This window comes from Bufo bufo, chromosome 6, assembly GCF_905171765.1.
Source record: "Bufo bufo chromosome 6, aBufBuf1.1, whole genome shotgun sequence".
In the NCBI taxonomy this organism is placed as follows: Eukaryota; Metazoa; Chordata; class Amphibia; order Anura; family Bufonidae; genus Bufo; species Bufo bufo.
Window position 1 is genome coordinate 311,835,709 of NC_053394.1, and position 21,615 is coordinate 311,857,323.

The 21,615-nt window shown below is 47.3% G+C and overlaps 2 protein-coding genes across 2 annotated transcripts in view; one reads left to right on the forward strand and one right to left on the reverse strand.

Moving 5' to 3' along the window:
* DNAJC7 (DnaJ heat shock protein family (Hsp40) member C7) overlaps positions 1-11,358 on the reverse strand; it is a 53,019-nt gene extending 41,661 nt beyond the window's left edge. Inside the window, exons 1-2 of the mRNA XM_040435052.1 lie at positions 11,213-11,358; positions 1,996-2,084 (exon numbers count right to left, since the gene is read on the reverse strand). Coding sequence (XP_040290986.1) covers positions 1,996-2,084; positions 11,213-11,286 — 163 coding nt within the window. The 5' untranslated portion in view covers positions 11,287-11,358. The remainder of the gene's footprint in view (positions 1-1,995; positions 2,085-11,212) is intronic.
* A 3,766-nt stretch (positions 11,359-15,124) lies between these two features.
* Positions 15,125-21,615, forward strand: part of NKIRAS2 (NFKB inhibitor interacting Ras like 2) — a 6,663-nt gene continuing 172 nt past the window's right edge. The window contains exons 1-4 of the mRNA XM_040437623.1: positions 15,125-15,175; positions 18,358-18,455; positions 18,757-18,998; positions 20,894-21,615. The exon at positions 20,894-21,615 is cut by the window's right edge and continues 172 nt beyond it. Coding sequence (XP_040293557.1) covers positions 18,362-18,455; positions 18,757-18,998; positions 20,894-21,133 — 576 coding nt within the window. The 5' untranslated portion in view covers positions 15,125-15,175; positions 18,358-18,361 and the 3' untranslated portion in view covers positions 21,134-21,615. The remainder of the gene's footprint in view (positions 15,176-18,357; positions 18,456-18,756; positions 18,999-20,893) is intronic.

A 21,615-nucleotide genomic window follows, 5' to 3' on the forward strand; every position in this document is an offset into this window, starting at 1 on the left:
CATGCTATTGTAATTCCTTTCTCTGCAGCGGTTACCCTAAAAAAACGTTGTTTTATTGGTATGCAAATGAGCCTCTAGGTGCTATGGGGGCGTCTTTTCAGCACCTAGCGGCTCCGTCTACTCACTATTTCCGCCGCCCAGCGCGCTCCAACCCACCCCTCTGCTCTAGATTGACAGCCTACTTCTCTCCATCTCGGCCGAATTCTCGCATCTGCGCCGTGTGCTTCTGTATTCGGCGCAGTGACTGTCTCCCTGTGCGGGCATCTTCACTGCGCCTATTACGGCGCAGGGAGCAGTCCAACAGTCACTGCGCCTGCGCCGAATACAGAAGCACACGGCGCAGGCGCGAGTAGGCTGTCAATCTAGAGCAGAGGGGCGGGCTGGAGCGCGCTGGGCGGCAGAAATGGTGAGTGGACGGAGCCTCTAGGTGCTGAAAAGACGCCCCCATAGCACCTAGAGGCTCATTTGCATACCAATAAAACTACGTTTTTTAGGGTAACCGCTGCAGAGAAAGGAATTACAATAGCATGATTAGGTACAGCAGACACTAGCAGATCGCTAGTGTCTGACAGCTAAACAGGTGAAAATGTGGTGGTAGAAACCCTTTAAGTCTGTGAGGGAGCGTCCTTCTACAAGCAATTAACTAATGTGCCAGCAGATTAACATGGTGTGGCCATAATAATCTTGCGCATGCGCCGTTACTGCAAGTACCAGCACATGCATTATATTTGATTAGCGGGACATGAAAATTTGTTGATGCCATATTGTTTAAATATAATAGCGAAAGAGCTACTGCAGTAACAGCACATGCGCAAGATTAACAAGGCTGCGCAAGGTTTACAGCCAACAATGGGAGCTTCCTGAGCTGGGGGGATATTCCTTAAGAAGTGTACATTTTCAGATGAACAGATTCATACGAATTGAATCGCTCATCCCTAAATTCAATTAATATTTCAAAAGAAAGGCTCTATTCAATATAAGGAAGGACTACTTTGAACCAAGAGTAGTTTCTGATCAAGTCTAACTGCTGGGTTTTACAGTGATCACAAAAACGAGGGGTGTACAAGTTCCCTGTGTGACTGAAGGGGCCTTTCGAAATGTGCCCTGCTTCTCTAGTCAACCATATGGAGCTGTCCGCCAGTCACACAGGGCTGAATGGAGCAGAGCGGGCATGATCGACGCCTACTTCATTCACACCGAGATGCCCCCGTTCTCTTGGTCACAGGGGGTCCCTGCAGCCAGACCCACATTGATTGGGAAGTTATCCCCCATCCTGTGGACAGGTGAAAGTTTTCAACCCTGGGCCAACCCCTTTAAAGGGGTTGTCGGGGCTTTTTCTATTGCTAACCTATCCTCAGGTTAGGTCACCAATATCAGATGGCCGGGGGTCCGACACCAGCTGTTTGAGGAGACGTTGCATGCAGTGTGTACATGCTGTCTCCCTTCTCTCTTCCTGTTCAGTGCTGCTGTCCCATAGACATACATCGGTGAGCAGGAAGAGAGACGGCACGTGCACACTTCGAGAGCCGTCTCCTCAAACAGCTGATAGGCGGGAGTGCCGGGTGTCAAACCCCCGCCGATCTGAGGATAGGTCATCAATAGTAAAAGCCCCGACAACCTCTTTAATGCTGCCATCTTCTAAATAAAGCCTAGAACCTTACAGGTGAGTGCCGCAGCCTTCTTCTGGATCATATATAGGACACCCGACAAAACAAAACAAATGCCGACACATTAAAAGAACCTAAAACCAACCATGTTCCTCTGTGTCGCTGATATTCAGCAAGGCAAGCTGGGCAATAAGTGGTGGGACGACTACAATCCTGCAGGTATTTCTGCGCCCGTCCTAGTCATCTGAATGAGGCTGGTAGAAATCTATGGGCTTGTTTGGGCATCAAGCACATTCAGATAAATGCAACCGACAGTCTCTGCCGTGTATGAATACGTAGGACTCCTGACAGGAAGAAACAAAGGCTGGTCCCGGCCGGCAGTACTTACCAATGGCCTTCGTGTAGTAGTTGTAAGCTTCGTTGTAGTCCTTCTGTGCATAGAATGCATTCCCCTTCTCTTTGTAAGCTTCAGCTTCCCTGTAACACAGAGAGGAAAGTACTATTATACCATGTAAGTACCCCCGCACTCACTTTGTATTCTGCACCGGAGGGATGTTTTTAATGTAAGGGAAGGTTCTCACTCAGATTTTGGAGGAGGTTTACAGGCAGATTTTCCTGCAGGTTTTTCAGCCAAAGCCAGAAGTGAATCCAGCAGGAAGGTGTAAGGCCCCTTTCACACGAGCGAGTTTTCCGCGCGGATGCGTTGCGGGAGGTGAACGCATTGCATCCGCACGGAATCCTGACCCATTCATTTCTATGGGGCTGTTCACATGAGCGGTGATTTTCACGCATCACTTGTGCGTTGCGTGAAAATCGCAGCATGCTCCTCTGTGCGTTTTTCACGTAACGCAAGCCCCATAAAAAATGAATGGGGTTGCGTGAAAATCGCAAGCATCCGCAAGCAAGTGCGGATGCGGTGCGATTTTCACGCACGGTTGCTAGGAGACGATTGGGATGGAGACCCGATCATTATTATTTTCTCTTATAACACCCGCACATTTTCCCGCAACGCCCATGTGAAAGAGGCCTAAGTGATTCCTTTATTACTCCCAAGCCACGTTTGTCTGAAAAATCTGCAGGAAAATCTGCCTCCAAACAATCTAGCCTAATGGTTGACTCATTACATAGATATAAAAAGGGCCTGTGCTGGATTCAGAGATAAAAAGATACGGAAGGTGGTGCGTGCCGGCATGTCATATCCTAGGTGGATGGTGCCCTACGGGAGGGATAAAGTCACTATCACCAGCCAACAGTCTGAGATGTTACTGGCAACTAGACCGCAGGCAGCATTGGTGGGCTAAGCTGGCCGATGGACAGTGCGCCTACTGACTCAGGCTGCAAACCTCATTCCTTCATTTATTTTCTCCATTCAGTTAGAAATCTGCTTAGTGTCAGACTTTTCTCATCAGAGTTTGTCCCTCCTAGTAATACAGGCTGGATGTGAGGTGTGTGTGTCCAGGATGCTGCTGCCTGTGCTTGCCTTCCTTCCTATCCACACCCTATCTGGGCCACCCTACACTAATGCAGAATTCATCTCCATGATTACATCTGCCATGTACAACCTCCTCCCCATCCCTGCTGCCATCTCTAACACAGAGAGAAGGGAGAGCAGAGAGAACGGCAATATATCACATTCAGCAGGTGAAGATACTTTTGCATTTAGGAATCAAATGAGCAAGCAATAAATGAAATCCATAGCCTTCAAATAGCAGCCCCCTAATAGGTCACTGGAACTGGCCCCTTTATCTATGCGAGTACATTAGACTGGAATTTCAAATGGCGAGCCTTTGTCTGGAGACTGGCCAAAGGGCAACCACCAGGAACCTAATGCTTCTCAGTTTATCACAGAAGGCGCCCACTGATAACAGAAGCCTATCTTATAACATATAGGGAAGGACAGAATTCCAAAGACATTGATCAGTACATGTGATGGCCTATCCTCAGGATTGGCCATCACTAACTGATTGGCGGGGACCCGATCAGGTGCTCTGGAACTACACAGCGCCATTCATTGGGAAGTGGACAGATCTGCTTACTGCAGCACAGCTCCCATTCACTTCAATAGGAGCAGCACTGCAGGTCAGTGAGGATTCTGTTGCGGATCCACAGCAGACTTTTCTTTTATGCCCATGTAGACCCAGTGGATTTTTCCATTCCATCAGACTTTTTACCGTGAAGCTGCAGCTATACATGGCCTGGATCTGCATTCAACTGACCTAGTTCGTGTGTGGCCACTCAAGACAAGAATGGACATGTACATTTTTCTTCCCACAATGCACACTGTGCAGGTTCTACAGCGTAGATTCCATGTGGATTTCGGCATATAATACGTGCCCAAAACCAAGTGTGAACGTGTGCTCAAGGAGTTCTCCAGGATGAGAAAAACCTGGCTGCTTTCTTCCAAAAAAACAACAAAAAACTGTGCCACATCTGTCCAACGAGCTGAGCTGCAATACCGGACACACCACTCGGACAGGTGTGGCACTGTTTCTGTAAGAAAGCAGTCATGTTTCTAATCCTGGACAGCCCCCTTAAGACCAGACAAGACAGTTCAATGCGAGAAACATGCTGTGTGTGGCATCACCTCGAGACAGGGAGCCATTTTGCACATCACCTAGAAACAGTCAGTCAGGACTGACGGATTCATGAGCTATACTATGCATCTGTGCAGATAGGGGTTAACAACCTGATATAAGAAAGGTATGCCAGCAAACTTTTAAATACATCTATATTTGAAATTTGTATAATTTCCTATAATATAAACAAATACATAAAAAAAAAAAAAAAAAAAAAAAAGTAAAAAAAGTAATACCCCTTAAGGACTTAGGGCGTACCGGTACACCCTAATTCCCGAATCCTTAAGGACTCAGGGCGTACCGGTACGTCCTAAGTTTAAATCGCGATTGCGGCGCCGCGGGGGTTAAGCGGAACAGGATGCCGGCTGAAATAATTCAGCCGGCATCCTGTCAACGCCAGGGGGGGGGGGGGGGGGGGTCATGTGACCACCCCATATCAGCGATCGCAGAAAACCGCAGGTCAATTCAGACCTGCGGTTTGCTGCGTTTCCGGTCCATTCGGGTCTCCGGTGACCCGATGAACCGGAAAAAGACTGCGATCGGTGGCGTGATTAGACACCACCAATCGCAGTACGAAGATTTGGAGAGGCGGTGCTGGCCCTGGTGCTGAATGCTGCTGTCCAGGATGCTGATTGGTGCAGGGGAGAGAGGTGCGAGATTCAAACTTCCTGCGCTCCTCTCTCCCCTCCTCTTCCAGTTCTGCACGAGCACCCTGCAGCACTAGATCCTGAGTCCCCCCTAATCGTCATCCATCACCCTCCTGCACCCATCGCCCTCCAGGTAGGTTAGGGTCAGTGAGGGAGAGGCACCGTTAGGCAGGGATAGAAGGGAAAAGTTAGTTAGGAAAAAAAAAAAAAAGAAAAAAAAGAACTTTTATTCTAAACTTTTTTTTGTTTCAGCTTTCAGACCTTAGAACCCCCTCCCCCCCCCGCCACCAGAAATTTCTAAATTGTTTCTCCATCTGCCAATAACTCTTGTGGAACACCTAAAGGGTAAACAAAGTTTGTAAACCCAGTTTTAAATACCTTGAGGGGTGTACTTTCTTAGATGGAGTCACTTTTTTAAAATTTCTATTCTAGGGGTGCAACGGGGGGCTTCAAATTGGACATGGTATAAACAAAACCAGTCCTGCAAAATCTGCCTTCCAAAACCCATATGGCGTTCCCCTCCTTCTATGTCCTCCCGTTTGGCCAAACAGTAGTTTACGACCACATATGGGGTGTTTATGCAAACTACAGAATCAGGGCAACCCATTTTGAGTTTTGTTTGGCAGTTAACCCTTGTTTTTTTTCCAGGAAATAAATTGATTATATTGGAAAATTTTCCCAAAAATCTAAATTCTTACATTTTATGTCTATTTACCATGAAGTCTTGTGGAAGACCTAAAGGGTTAACAAAGTTTGTAAAAACAGTTTTGAATACCTTGAGGGGTGTAGTTTCTAGATTGGGGTAATCTTTGGATGGTTTCTATTATGTAAGCCTCACAAAGTGACTTCAAACCTGAACTGGTCCATAAAAAGTAGAATTTGGAAAATTTCTGAAAAATTTCAAAATTTGCTTCTAAACTTCAAAACTATGTAACATCCCCAAAAAATAAAATATCATTCCCAAAATGATACAAACATGAAGTAGACATATGGGGAATGTAAAGTCATCACAATTTTTGGGGGTATTACAGAAGTAGAGAAACTAAAATTTTGAAATTTGCTAATTTTTCCAAATTTTTGGTAAATTTGGTATTTTTTTTATGCAAAAAATTTTACCTTTTTTTACCCAATTTTAGCAGTGTCATGAAGTACAATATGTGACGGAAAAAAACTCTCAGAACGGCCTGGGTAAGTCAAAGCGTTTTAAAGTTATCAGCACTTAAAGTGACACTGGTCAGATTTGCAAAAAATGGCCAAGTCCTTAAGGTGAAATAGGGCTGAGTCCTTAAGGGGTTAAACTGAGTTCTACAAGGCATAACTGGTTCCTAAACTCTATGGTGGGTCCTCCACTAAGGTCTAACTATACAAACTCAAAAACCTGACTTGCATAGCTCATACTGACCTTGAACTACCTTCTATCCAGCTGGTATCTACTGCAATCCACAGGCCTTGTGCTGGCAGACTGGGCAATGACTTCTAGTGTGGTGAGGAGGATGCATCATCTACATCTTCTATGATCCACCACAACACCTGCTCTGTGCCGACATTGAACCACAGATACATGCATCCTCATCCATAACCGTGTTCAGATGCAGACAAGCGCCACTGACATACGTATACCGTGACACATGGACATACAAGGGCTCAGCAATAACCGTGCAGTGCAAAGGTGACTGATCCTCTGCATGGCATCTGCGGCAGGAAAAGTGATGCCACGTGAAGCGTGATGTCAGAAGGAATCCACAGAACCATTTACGTGTTCAGCCACACAACGTCATCCCACTGTCAGAAGATGCCATGTGTTATCCAGAACGCTCTAACATCAGGACTGGAGCGCAGGAGACACTACAAACGCTGACTCAACGGCGGCTGGAAACTGGCTCGTTCTCCAGTGATCGCGCTCTCTTAAAGGGGAAGTTCATGTTCAACTAGACTGGAGTCCTAAAGTGTTAAACATTCCTCTAGTGAGGGGGAAGAGCTGCGCCTCTGTGTATGAGCCTGTGGGCACATATCTCAGTGCACACTGCCGGTCCCGAGGGCACCTTACATGGATGTGCTAGTCATGCGTATAGGGGTTTCCTAGGGAGAATTTGTGTTTAACAATATGAATCAGGAGAGTTTTATAAATTAAGGATAATCGCTCCGCTCCACCAATCCCCCAGCTCTGCCGTTCCAGCTCTGGTCTTTCAGCCCGGTCACCGCTATGGCCTCTTGTTTGTTGAGCTGGCACATGAAGTGGGGAGCAGCGGAGATCGGTGGAGGAAATTAGGGGGTTTGTTTTTTTTAACCCCTTGATCTGTATTTTTTTTTTTATCTGTTTTTACTAGAACTTTTAAACGTCACCAAAAAATTACAAAAAGCATAAAACAGTTGAGCAAAAGAAAAAGTAGTAGAGGGGAGAGTAAATAAAGAAGGGATCTGAACCTTTAAAAAAAATAATAATCTCCCTGGAAAACCCCTTCAACATTCAGGGACTAATTCTAGTTCGACCTCCGAGTTAGGGTTAATGCGCACGACCGTGAATGGGTCCGCGATGCACACGGCCGGTGCCCGTGTATTGCAGACCCGCCGTATGCCATGGCCGGGCAACGGTCGTGTGTATGAGCCCTTCTGAAAGGGAACTTCCCCGGCCACCTCTTCTCTGCTGCGGCAGTCTGGGCATGATGAAGATAATACATGGTGGCACTTTTTGCTTTCATTGTGCTGTACATTAAAACCCAAAAACTAAGGAGCATCCTCCACAGGAAAGCAATGATCTGAGGACGGGATGAGCCATAGCGACAAAACAAATCCAGTGTCCCAGAAGTGACCGTCCACCCAACGCTGTAGATTCAGCATTATACGATGGTTCTCCGCCATCTTTACTATTGATCTGATTATTCGTTTTCATCCACCCCCTGATGATCCCACACCGTGGGGGAAACGCGTTGGGGTTTTCTGTTATTATTAGTGTAATTCCCACACTTTCGTTATAGGGTGTGTTTTTAGTTTATTGATGTACTTTGTACCTCCTGACCAGTATCAGTATCATTAGGGTTGTATACATAGTTCATCCCGTAGTTGTGTATGTCTGTATGTCCACTTGGTTATCTACCACCAGGCCATTACCCTAGCCATCGGCAATCTATTACCAGGCCAGTACTCTGGCCGTCGTCATCCTCTGAGGGCCTATTAGGAGGTGCTAGCCGAGGTTCGAGGACAGCGAGTCCCCACCATAAGGGGCCGTCCCTGGGCTAAGGTGTAGTTTAGGGTATGAGTGTAGGGATTTTTTCTCCCCCATCAGTGGCCAGCTTCAGACGGTGGTATTCTGACCGTAGTGATTGATGTTTGTCCGTCATTTATGTTAAGATATCAATAAATATAAGTCTCTGTAAGGGTTAATGTTTCTGCTGGAATTATTATATCAACACTGTAGATTCAGTGCAGCCTTAAAGGGGATTTCCAGCACTACGATACTGATGGCCTACCCTCAGGATCAGCGGGGGTCCGACTCCCCACACCTTCACCGATCAGCTGTTCTGCATCAACCACCCACGCTCCAGCTGTTCAGAAACTACAACTCTCAGAATCCTCCACTTTTAGGGAAGTCAGGCTACTTTCACACTAGAGAGTTTCTGTTTTCCGGTATTGAGATCCGTCATAGGGGCTCAATACCGGAAGAAAACGCTTCAGTTTTGTGCCCATTCATTGTCAATGGGGACAAAATGTAACAGAATGGAATGCTCCAAAATGCGTTCCGTTCTCATACCGGAGAGCAAACCGCAGCACGCTACGGTTTTCTTGCAGTCCTGGGATGTGGAGCAAAACAGATCCGTCATGACTTCCCAATGCAAGTCAATGGGGACGGATCCATTGTCTCTGACACAATAGAAAACGGATCCGTTCCCATTGACTTTCGGATCCCTTCATAACGGCGGAAGCAGACGGCTGCATTATCAGTAACGGAAGCGTTTTTGCCTTAGGCTACTTTCACACTTGCGGCAGAGTGATCAGGCAAGCAGTTCCGTCGTATGCCAAAAACGTATGCCAACTGATGGCATTAGTAAGACTGATTAGGATCCTGATCAGTCAGAAAAATGCATTGAAATGCCGGATCCGTCTTTCCGGTGTCATCCGGCAAAACGGATACGGCAATTATTTTTTTCACCTTTTTTTCGGTATTTTGAATGCTCGATCCGGCACTAATACATTCCTATGAAAAAAAAAATGCCGGATCCGGCTTTCCGGGAAGCGGTAATTTTTTTGGGGCCAGAGATAAAACTGTAGCATGCTGCGGTATTATCTCCTTCCTGATCAGTCAAAAAGACTAAACTGAAGACATCCTGATGGCTCTCCATTCAGAATGCATGGGGATAAAACTGATCCGTTCTTTTCCGGTATTGAGCCCCTAGGACGGAACTCAGCGTCAGAAAAGAATAACGCTAATGTGAAAGTACCCTAACAAAAAAAGCAGGATAATGCCTCATTCACACACCAGTGTCCGGGTGGAAATCACCGACCAAAACATGGATGTGTGGATGAGGCTTAAGTGTGCATGCTGGGAGTTGTAGTTTCACTGCAGCACAGGTCCCTGGTGTAGGGCAAGGAGCTGGTGACTGCAGAGTGCTCTCACTGAAGTGAATGGAAGCAGCGCTGCAATAACCAGCTCCGCCCACTAGACAATGAATGGCGCTGTGTAGTTCGGGATCGGCGGGTGTATGGGGTGTCAGACCCCAGTCATCCAGACACTGACGGCCGATACTGAGGATAGGCCAGTTATATAAAAAGAGTGGACAATCCCTCAGCAGGACTTTCACATGGATTTCGCCCTCATGGGCCCTCCATTGATTTTTTTTTCATGTGGATTTGAAGTTAACAACAAGAAGTGACACGTGGCTCCCGTGGCAGGTTAGCAGTACACTGATTATCTCCATGGAAGGCATGCAGATCCCATGGTAGTAGTTAGTGCAAATCGGCAACAGAAAACCGAGGGCGGAATCCGGGGATTAGTAAGGTATTACTCGGTTTTATCATTTTATACTGTTGTCAGCCATTTGTAAAAGGTCTCAAAGGGCTAGAGACCCCCTTTAAGCCTGATTTCTTTATTGTCAGTGAACAGAAGCATTCATTGCCTACATCATACATTTAGGACAGGTTTGGACATAAGAAAGCTCACATTCACTGACAGGGAGCAGATATCTTGACAATGGCATGGCAAGGTCTTCCATACAATCTATTGGAGAAGCACTGGTTGCTGGACTTTGCTGGTGCGGTAGAGGACAGGAGGCTGAAGGCCCTTTAACACCCAGTTATTGGAGTGGGTGTCCTTAAACGACCTCATGGTGCCAGGGCAGGAGCAGAGGGCTCTAAACTGACAGGCCGGGCTGTGGATCTGACAGCGTGTACCCTAAATGGAATACACTGCAAGACTACAAGTCCCAGTATGCCTGCAGGGCGACTGGTTATGCTGGGAGATTCTATTCTGCAGAGGCTGGCCTGATGGGAGTCAAATTTAGGAACCTGATGCCGACAGGGCCATCCTGACCTTTACCCTTCCATTGCGGAGATTGGGGGGGGGGGGGGGGGGGAGTTCTGCTCCAATCAGCCCTTTAAAGACCCCTTAAAGGGGTTTTCCAAGATGCTGACACTGATGACCTGTCCTCAGGATAGATCACTAATATCACATCAGTGGGGGTCCGACATCCCCGACCATCAGCTGTTTGCAGAAGCTGCGGTGCTCCGGTGAGTGCCGCGGCCTGCCTGCTTCTTACCAAGCCCAGCGCCATCCATTGGATAGTGGCTGTTCTTGTCATTGCAGCTCAGGGACATTCACTGGCGCTCATGGTGCCTGGAGTCGGACCCCCGCCAATTTGATATTATCTATCCCTACACGATTCCATTACCAGCAGTTCCCCTGGAATTCCAGCCATCGCGGTACGCAGTGTGGTGTAATGTGTCGCCGCCCTAGTGTTCAGATGATAAGATTGCACACATTCTTATGGAAAGGGTTTGAGGCAGATTGGATAACCTACGTGGGTCATCCGCCATGTTCTAGGTAAGAAAGGATGCACAAGTGGCAGATGAACCCAACGCCCGACCATCTGGGGAATGGTGCATTGGGCGGCAAGGAAGGTGAAGGGTTAAAGCTACACCAATGCCAACCACCAACAAAATATATATATATACACACACACACACACACACACCACTGATGTCAGGCAGCTCCATGTGACTGGGCACACTGCTGCCCTCAGGACGTGTCACATTGAGGGTTAACAAGCCCCAGTCAGGCCTCAGGCAGCCATGCCAGCCCTCCCCCCCCTGACCCCTCCACATGTCAATCACCACAGCCGACCCCCGTCGTCCTCCCGCCACCTTAACCACGCGCCCTCAGCTCACGTACCGATCCCGCTCCTCCGCACTCCTCTCCGGTTCTACGGGCGCCATCATCACATCACAGTCCGCGGTTGCCGCCATCTTACCGCCGGCTTAGAAGGGAAGGAGAAAGAGACGCGACTTCCGGGTCCTCCAAGGCGATACGAGCGCCAGTGAGACCGCACAACTACCATAGAGACGAGAGAAGCCGCAGTCGTAACCGCCCCGGAAGCTCGCGAGCGGCCTTGTTAGAAGAGGGCACACCCAGAAGTCGTTGGGAAAGCGGAAGTTGTGTTGTCATGGAGACGCTTTAAAGGCACATTCACCTTAAGATGAACCCATTGAAACTCTGCCACTGTTCATATTTCACTAGTATCATAATCCGTTTCGTCTGGAATCATGGCCACTTCTATATGGGGTTGCCGCCTTTGCCAACTAAAAAATACAGGACAGATTTGTACCGCAAAAAGGAGGCGTGTTCGGGGGCGTGGCCTAATACTGGGCGTTTGTTCATATTATTTTGAGCTTTGCACATAATTTTTTAATAAAACTTTTTCTGTGACGCACTGGCCTCATGTGTGAACAGTGTAATGAATGAACTCTTACCCTACACATATTCTAGTTCTGGCTGAGCCCAGTGTGCACTGGTTTCTCATACTGGCTGGTTTGGGAAAACTATTAGTAAACAATGGTTCATGGCGACAGTCAGTAGTGACAATCGTTATCGCTGTTACCGGGACCAGCCTGAGGGTGTGCGACCGGACTTCTGAAGGGGGCGCCAGATGGTCCCCTTTGCCTGGCACCTGGTTTCCAGGCACCCCTGCACTCAATTAAGCATTTACCTTAGGCTACATGCTCACGAACGTATTTTGTTTCCGTGTCCGTTCCGTTTTTTTTGCGGATAGGATGCAGACCCAATCATTTCGATGGGTCCGCAAAAAATGCAGACAGCACACGGTGTGCTATCCGCATCTGTAGGTCTGTTCCGTAGCCCCGCAAAAAAAAATATAGAACATGTCCTATTTTTGTCCGTTTTAGGCATTATTACAATGGATCCGCAAAAAAAAAAAAACAGATGGCATATGGATGTCATCCTTTTTTTGTGCGGATCCACAATTTGCGGACCGCAAAACATGTACGGTCGTGTGCATGTAGCCTTAGCCTCATGCAGACGTCGGTGGAACACGGTCCGTGAGATACCGGACTGACATTGCATGAGCGCACGGCATCATAGCAACCGATGACGCCATGCGCTCCTACAATGCCAGTCCGGTATCTCACGGACGTCTGCATGAGGCCTTAGTGTGGGACAAGAGGACTGTTTGTTCCCCTTCCCCACCATTGTGTGATGCAGGCACTCGCTGCCGCTACAACATTCTGCAGATGTCAGTCCGGCTTCTTCTGGTCAGACCTTCATCTGCGGAACGTCGCACGCAGTACGATGACACTATTGTGCCACCTACATGACAAAAAGCGCCAAAGGGCAAGGACGGTGAGCGATAATTCCCTGCCGCTCAGAGGTATTGTTTGTGATGTAGGTGGAATGTGTGACATTAGGCAGATGCAGGTCTGGACAGAACAGGCCATTATGAGGCCGGGACAGGGGAGTATGGTTATGGCATGAACCACTATTGGGGGGGGCACAGAGCATATGGCAATATAGTGTGCACAAATTATGAGGCTCTGTACCGCAGAGCATGAACCACTATTGGGGGCACAGAGCATATGGCACTATAGTGGGCACAGATCATGAGGCGCTAACCTTGATATAGGGGGGAACAGAGCATGAGGTACTATAGGTGGGCAAAGACCATGAGGCATTATAGGGGGGGGCATTTGGCATTATAGTGGGCACAGATCATGAGGCACTATAGGGGGCATAAACTAAAAGGCATTATAGGGGGTAAAGAGCAAGAGGCACTATAGGGAAGCACAGAGCATGAGAGCTATAGGGGCAAGAGGAAGGAGCACTGTATATAAAGGGGGCACAGATTCTGGCACCATAATAAAGGGCCACAAAGCCAGATGCACTGTATAACAGATATATATATATATATATATATATAGCCAAATGGCCGGAGGCCATAGAAACCCTGTTTTCAACCGATCATTAAGACTTAACTTTTATTTAATGTTGTAAATAAAATGAAAATTATAATCCCCAAAATATATTATTAAAACCACAGTTTTACAGATCACTATTTTTTGTTGTATAATTAACACATATTTATTCGATGGATATTAGAGGCGTCTGGTATTCTTGCCCCGCTTCTTTATAGTGTATTGTTTCATTTTGTTTTTTCTCCTTTATAAATTCTCACAATCTGTGGTTTCAAACAATAATATTAGGGCTACTATACCAACTGCAGGTCTATAGTGATATTTATAAATGGAAAACAACTATTTTACCAATTATTCAGCAACTATGTATCTTATTATTGCCCATAGAATCCAAGTAATGTGAGGCGTTTATGGAGGTCGTATCAGCCCGGCTGCAGTATACATCTGTATGGCGGTAAGCCCTAACTCCTATATACAGACGCCCTAAAGACAAACTGCATTATTACAATAATAAACTCACTCGCTCCCCCGACATGTTTTGCTGAAGTATCTGCGTCATCAGGGATTGTAGCAATTATTATGACTTTATAACAGAGGCACAGACCCTGGCACTATATAAAGGAGGCACAGACCCTGGCACTATATATAACAGAGGTACAAGATCTGGCACTATATATAACAGAGGCACAGACCCTGGCACTATATAAAGGAGGCACAGACCCTGGCACTATATATAACAGAGGTACAAGATCTGGCACTATATATAACAGAGGCACAGACCCTGGCACTATATATAACAGAGGCACAGACCCTGGCACTATATATAACAGAGGCACAGACCCTGGCACTATATAAAGGAGGCACAGACCCTGGCACTATATAAAGGAGGCACAGACCCTGGCACTATATAAAGGAGGCACAGACACTGGCACTATATAAAGGAGGCACAGACCCTGGCACTATATATAACAGAGGCACATAACCTGGCACTATATAAAGGAGGCACAGACCCTGGCACTATATATAACAGAGGTACAAGATCTGGCACTATATATAACAGAGGCACAGACCCTGGCACTATATAAAGGAGGCACAGACCCTGGCACTATATATAACAGAGGCACAGAACCTGGCACTATATAAAGGAGGCACAGACCCTGGCACTATATATAACAGAGGTACAAGATCTGGCACTATATATAACAGAGGCACAGAACCTGGCACTATTTACAGTGGGTATAATGTGTGTGGCACTGTACATAAGGGGTACAGAATTGAGGCTATAGTCTTCTTCCCACGGTCACAGCAGGGGCCACTACAAGGAGCGGGGCCCGGCCCATGGCCTTCAGCTGAGCACTTTCTAGTAATCCCCTCAGACCTCATCCCCCTAGCCCCGGGTATAAGGTAAGGACATGTATGTGTAATCCTCCCACAATCTGCTCTCCATTGTGTTCAATGGGATCATCCGCAGGTAGTGGATTGTGTTGGACATGTCCGTCCCTGATTAGGACTGCTCTCCGGTCCGCAGCAGGGCAGATCGGAGGGTCAGCCCAGGATTTCTGCTGCAGACTCCATACAAATACACACTGGATTCTCGCCCTCTTTATTTTGCTGTGGGAACATAAAGGGTTGAACCCGAGCAGGGGACTATGCCCCAGAACTGCTAGCACCGACACTGCTCCTGAAGGCAACAGGCCTGAGCGGCTAAACGGCATGCTGCTCTAACACTGAGAGGAAACCCCCGAGGTCCAGGAGCTGTCAGCCATTTTATCCGTCTGCCGTTATCTCCTGAGACATGACCATTGCAGTGAAGCGGCTAAGCGCCTTCTCAGCCCGTGCCACTAGGTGGCGCTGCGCTCACTTCCTCTCCTAGTTTCCTCTGGCAGGAAGCAGGAAGTATTTACTACTGCTGATTGTTACCGAGCAGAAGGTACGTGACACTGTTACAGCGATATCCACCGTGATTCCGGTCATGGAGCAGCCGTGTGGTGAGCTGGAGTGCCAGGCGGTAGCTCGGGACATGTCGGGCAAATAGGAGGTCTATTAGCTGGGGATCTGCTCCCTGTTTTATAGGGAGTGGGCACAGGGTGTTGCCAGGAAAGAAGTGTTGTGGTGGCGGAGTATTGGGGTGCATTATGGGTACCCTTGTAATTGCGACGGCTGCGTGGTGCCCCCGTAAAGTGCGAGAGCTGCGTAGTGCCCCCGTTAAGTGCGAGAGCTGCGTGGTGCCCCCGTAAGTGCGAGGGCTGCGTGGTGCCCCCGTAAGTGCGAGGGCTGCGTGGTGCCCCCGTAAGTGCGAGAGCTGCGTGGTGCCCCCGTAAGTGCGAGGGCTGCGTGGTGCCCCCGTAAGTGCGAGGGCTGCGTGGTGCCCCCGTAAGTGCGAGGGCTGCGTGGTGCCCCCGTAAGTGCGAGGGCTGCGTGGTGCCCCCGTAAGTGCGAGGGCTGCGTGGTGCCCCCGTAAGTGCGAGGGCTGCGTGGTGCCCCCGTAAGTGCAGCGGATGCGCATTGCCCCCGTAAGTGCAGCGGATGCGCATTGCCCCCGTAAGTGCAGCGGATGCGCATTGCCCCCGTAAGTGCAGCGGATGCGCATTGCCCCCGTAAGTGCAGCGGATTGCCCCGTATGCGTGACTGTCTTCAAGGGGCATGTTTGGTCCGCATCACGGAACAAAGTAAATAAACACATTAAAATCAATGGGTATATGTGCTGTCTGTGGAGAACATGGACAGGACACTTCATGATTTACTGACATGGGAAAGAGGCCTAACACTATAGCGTGCGGACTACCAGTACAATAACACTATAGCGTGCGGACTACCAGTACAATAACACTATAGAGTGCGGACTACCAGTACAATAACACTATAGTGTGCGGACTACCAGTACAATAACACTATAGTGTGCGGACTACCAGTACAATAACACTATAGTGTGCGGACCACCAGTACAATAACACTATAGAGTGCGGACCACCAGTACAATAACACTATAGTGTGCGGACTACCAGTACAATAACACTATAGAGTGCGGACTACCAGTACAATAACACTATAGAGTGCGGACTACCAGTACAATAACACTATAGAGTGCGGACTACCAGTACAATAACACTATAGTGTGCGGACTACCAGTACAATAACACTATAGTGTGCGGACTACCAGTACAATAACACTATAGTGTGTGGACCACCAGTACAATAACACTATAGAGTGCGGACCACCAGTACAATAACACTATAGTGTGCGGACTACCAGTACAATAACACTATAGTGTGCGGACTACCAGTACAATAACACTATAGTGTGCGGACTACCAGTACAATAACACTATAGTGTGCGGACTACCAGTACAATAACACTATAGTGTGCGGACTACCAGTACAATAACACTATAGTGTGCGGACTACCAGTACAATAACACCTGTGCGGACTACCAGTACAATAACACTATAGTGTGCGGACTACCAGTACAATAACACTATAGCGTGCGGACTACCAGTACAATTACATTATAGCGTGCAATCTACCTGGATAATAACATTATAGTGTGCGGTCTATCAGTACAATTACACTATGGCGTGCGGTCTACCTAGTGTTCCTGGACAATAACACTATAGCGTGTGGTCTAACAGGAAAATAACACTATAGTGGACGGTCTACCTGGACAATAACACTATAGCAGACGGTCTACCTGGACAATAACACTATAGTGGGCGGTCTACCAGGACTAAACCACTATAGGGGGCGGACTACCTGGACAATAACACTCTAGAGGGCGGACTACCAGAACTTAACCACTATGGTGGTAGGTCTACTAGGACTATACCATGATAGGGGGCGGTCTACCTGGACAATACCACTATAGGGGGTGGTCTACCTGGACAATACCACTATAGGGGGCGGTCTACCAGAACAATAACACTAGCGCAGCGGGTGGTCTACCAGGAAAATACCACTATAGTTGGCAGTCTACCTGGACAATAACACTATAACGGGAGGTACACCAGGACAATATGGTAGACCATCCGCTATAGTAAGGGACTACACATTGGGAGTTGCATGATACTGGCACAGACAAGTGTATGGTAGAGCTTCCGCCATAGTAAGGGATTACACATCAGGTTTATATGATACTACCACAACCGGGTGTATGATAGGCCACATGTCATAGTAGCATCCAGCGTTATTAGTGGTAACTGCAGCATAAAACCATCATTTACAGTATTTGTCAACCTCCTGCTTTGTCTTCTCATCTTAAAGGGTTTCTATCACTTTGTTTCACCTATTTAGCTTTCAGACACTAGCGATCCGCTAGTGTCTGCTTTATCTAACCATCCTAATATAAGAGCTTATTGTCCTGCCGTTTAGCTAAAAAAATAACTTATATAGATATGCAAATGAGCCTCTAGGTGCTATGGGGGCGTGATTAGCACCTAGAGGCTCCGTCTACCTTAACAAACTGCCGCCGCCCAGCGCGTCCCTCCAGCCCGCCCATCTCCAGCTGAAGCGATCCCCTCCATCGCTTCCCTGCTCAGACATCTCCACTGCGCCTGTTCCTCGGAGCACTATGACGTCATCGGCGCAGGCGCAGTGGAGATGTCTGAGCAGGGAAGCGATCAGACATTCACTGCGCATGCGCCGAATACGAGGAGCATCGCATTCCGGAGGAGATGGGCGGGCTGGAGGGACACGCTGGGCGGCGGCAGTTTGTTAAGGTAGACGGAGCCTCTAGGTGCTAATCACGCCCCCATAGCACCTAGAGGCTCATTTGCATATCTATATAAGTTATTTTTTTAGCTAAACGGCAGGACAATAAGCTCTTATATTAGGATGGTTAGATAAAGCAGACACTAGCGGATCGCTAGTGTCTGAAAGCTAAATAGGTGAAACGAAGTGATAGAAACCCTTTAAATCCTAACCTGAGGGTTTCCGACCCTGCATCTGCTCATCACCCGCACCACTTCCAGTGTCGGTGAGTGTGGGCAGAACGGGCCTCAGTACAGCACCAGAACCAACACACTGGGAGTCAGGGGCATGATCTGGATGTGTGAAAAAGGCCTAGGTCCTTGAATTCTCATCTATGAACCTTCATGTTTTTTTGCTTTCTTCTCTAGGAAAATGGGGAAAAGCTGCAAGGTCGTCTTGTGTGGACAGCAGTCAGTAGGTAAAACCTCCATCTTGGAGCAGCTCCTGTATGGAAATCATGTGGTCGGTAAGTTCAGCTTGGAATAGTTACCTATGTGATATGAGATAATATCGAGGAGCAGGTGCGGCCATGTAGAGTGTTCAGCGGTGTTCTCCTCAGGGTTCCTGCTGGTACATTCTCTTCCTTCCATCCTTCACAGCTGGTGAAGGAGTTAGTATCTGTGCATGCCTGACATTAGCTAGCCATAGAAATGGGGGTCGATGTCCACACACAGTGGGATCTACAGACTACTCTAATGTCCATAGCAAATGGTGGGTACAGAATTCTGTTTTCACTGTATTGCCATGAGTCTATTATTGCCTTATAGGATCAGACATGATGGAGACCCAGGAGGATATATACATTGGATCTGTTGAGACAGACCGGGGTGTACGGGAGCAGGTCCGCTTCTATGATACACGAGGGCTAAGGGACGGAGCTGAGCTCCCCAAACATTGCTTCTCGGGAACTGATGGATACGTACTGGTGTACAGCGTGGACAACAAGGACTCCTTCAAACGGGTAGAGGCCTTAAAGAAAGAGATTGATCGGTCTAAGGATAAGAAGGAGGTAAAGTGACCTCAGTCTGAGGGGATTCTTCATGATGTGCAGGAGTCTCTGGTACAGTTCTCCTTGCTTGGATGTTCTTTGCATTTATTAATTCAAATGGGTGATGTCTGAGATTAGAAGGAAGACTCTGCCTTTTCCCCAGACACAGGGTCATGCTTCTCCATGGGTTGTGTCTGGTATTGCAGCTAAGCCCTGTACGCTCTGGCTATGGCATGAGCACCTACATTTTATCAAAGCCACCCATTGTCCTTTAGAATGAATGCCAAGTTCTGGTTTGAAGCCATTTTAACCCCTTCCTGATCACCATATGGCTATATACTGTACGTCGGCGGTTGGGACTTTAATGATGGCACCCGCTTAACACTTCAGATGCCATGGTTAGTCCTGACCACGGGCATTTGAATGCTGAAAACCCGGAAGCGCGTACTTCCGGGTGTGCTCCGGCAGAGATCGAGGGAGCCGGAGTGTGTTAGCAGCAGCCCCTGTCCTCCTGTGTGATACTTAGTCATTTCTATGGAGCCCTCGTCTGTGACATTGGAGCCTATGAAAGAAGCAATCCAAGCATTGCTCGTTATAGTTCCCTATGGGAACAATAAAAAGAAGTGTGAAAAAAATAAAAAATAAATATAAAAATTCAAATCACCCCCCCTTTCCCCAAAATGAAAAAAAGACAAAACATAAAAATAAAAAAAATACACATCATAGGTATCCCGACGTTCTAAAATGCCTGTACTATTAAATTTAATCCCATATGGGAAAACGGCAAAAAAGTAAAAATGCCCAATTCATCGTTTTTTGGTTGCTTGTCCTCTCACAAAAAATTTAATAAAAAGTGAGCAAAAAGTCGTACATGCCACAAAATGGTATCACTGAAAAGTACAGATTGCTCTGCAAAAAAAAAGTCTTGACATAGCTCCGCACACACAAATGCAAAAAAGTTATAGGGGTCAGAATATGGAAACTAAAAGAAAAAAACTTTATATACTGAAAAAAAACAAAAACGCAATAAAGAATATACATATATGGTATTGCCGGATTCATACTGACCTAGAGAATGAAAGTAACTGGTCATTTTTATGATAAAGGGACTTCTGTAAAAACAAAACCACAAAATAACTGTTTTGGAATTGTGTGTGTAGGGAAGGGTTGTCCAATTTCACCCCATTTATAATTTTTTTCCCACTTCCCACCACATTGTATACAACCGTCAATAGTGCCATTAGAAACTAGTGGACAAAGGGTTAATGATTGTGTTATGGACTTGTAGGTGTGGTGGCTCCCTCGTTTAAAGGGGTTTCCTGTCACCCTCCTGGGAATCCATATTCTTTACCGTTACCCCACATATGACCTAATACAACAGCAGAGAAATGTGTTCTCTTTTATGTATAGAGATATATATCTGTACAGTTACTTTTATTAAAGGGGTATTTCATTACATTACAAGTTATCCCCTATGCACTGGATTATTAGATCAGTGGGGTTCTGACTGCCGGGACCACCGGAAGGCCCTCTACTAGATGAAATGAATGGGGTATTCTGGTTCCAACAAGTTATCCCCTGTGCACTGGATGGGGGATAACTGTCTGACCACTCGGACCCCCAACGATCTCAATGAGAATGAGAGTCTTGTATCCCCCTTTGAGCATATGTGGTACCGCCCCATTCATTTCTATGGGACTGTTGAAGATCGTTGAGTACAGTGCTCGGCTGACTCCAGCAGTACAGCAGAAATGGAATGGAACGCCCCTGCGCATGCTCATTTGGGCCTCTCACAAGAGGGTAGCAGCAGGAATGAAGCTTATCATTATCATTATAGTTGGACTCTTTGGGTTTCCTTACTTTACACTGCACTTTGTTTTACAGCCCAATAACTCTATTCTCTGTTGATTTATTAGGTCACTATTGTTGTTCTGGGGAACAAGTGTGACCTCCAGGACCAGAGGCGCGTGGACCATGACGCTGCTCAGCAGTGGGCCAAGAGTGAAAAGGTGAAACTGTGGGAAGTGTCGGTGGGCGAGAGGCGTACCCTGATCGAGCCGTTTGTGTTTCTGGCTAGTAAAATGACACAGCCCCAGAACAAATCAGCCTTCCCTCTAAGCCGGAGGAACAAGGGCAGTGGCTCTTTGGACAATTAGATGCGGCCGACCTCTTAGAGGGAAGGTTACACTGGAGCACCACTTGCAGCACCCTCACGCATTCACTTTCAGCCCCTTGTCTACTGCTGGGGGACACATTGAGGATTTGCGCCAGTTGGTTGCCTCCTCAGAACTCATACATGTGACTACTGATATCACTTGTGATTTTCTTCTAGAAGTTTCTGTTCTGAAAAGAACCCTCGTATACTGACAACATGCACGTTCTGCGCTGTATCTGTATTGGGGATATAATGTAGAAGATTGTATAGGTAGCAAAAAGATGGACGTCTATGGTCCCTGTATACGGCTCTGTTCACATGTCTGTAAATATTTCCTTTTTCTGCTCCAGCACAGAAAGAGAATAACGTGGTCCTGGGTCTGTCCTATGACCGACCCCAGCAGCGACTTATAATCGACTTATAATGTGTCCGCCGGGTTCCATCATAGTGTCCCATTTTTCATCAAACATGACATCATTTTCA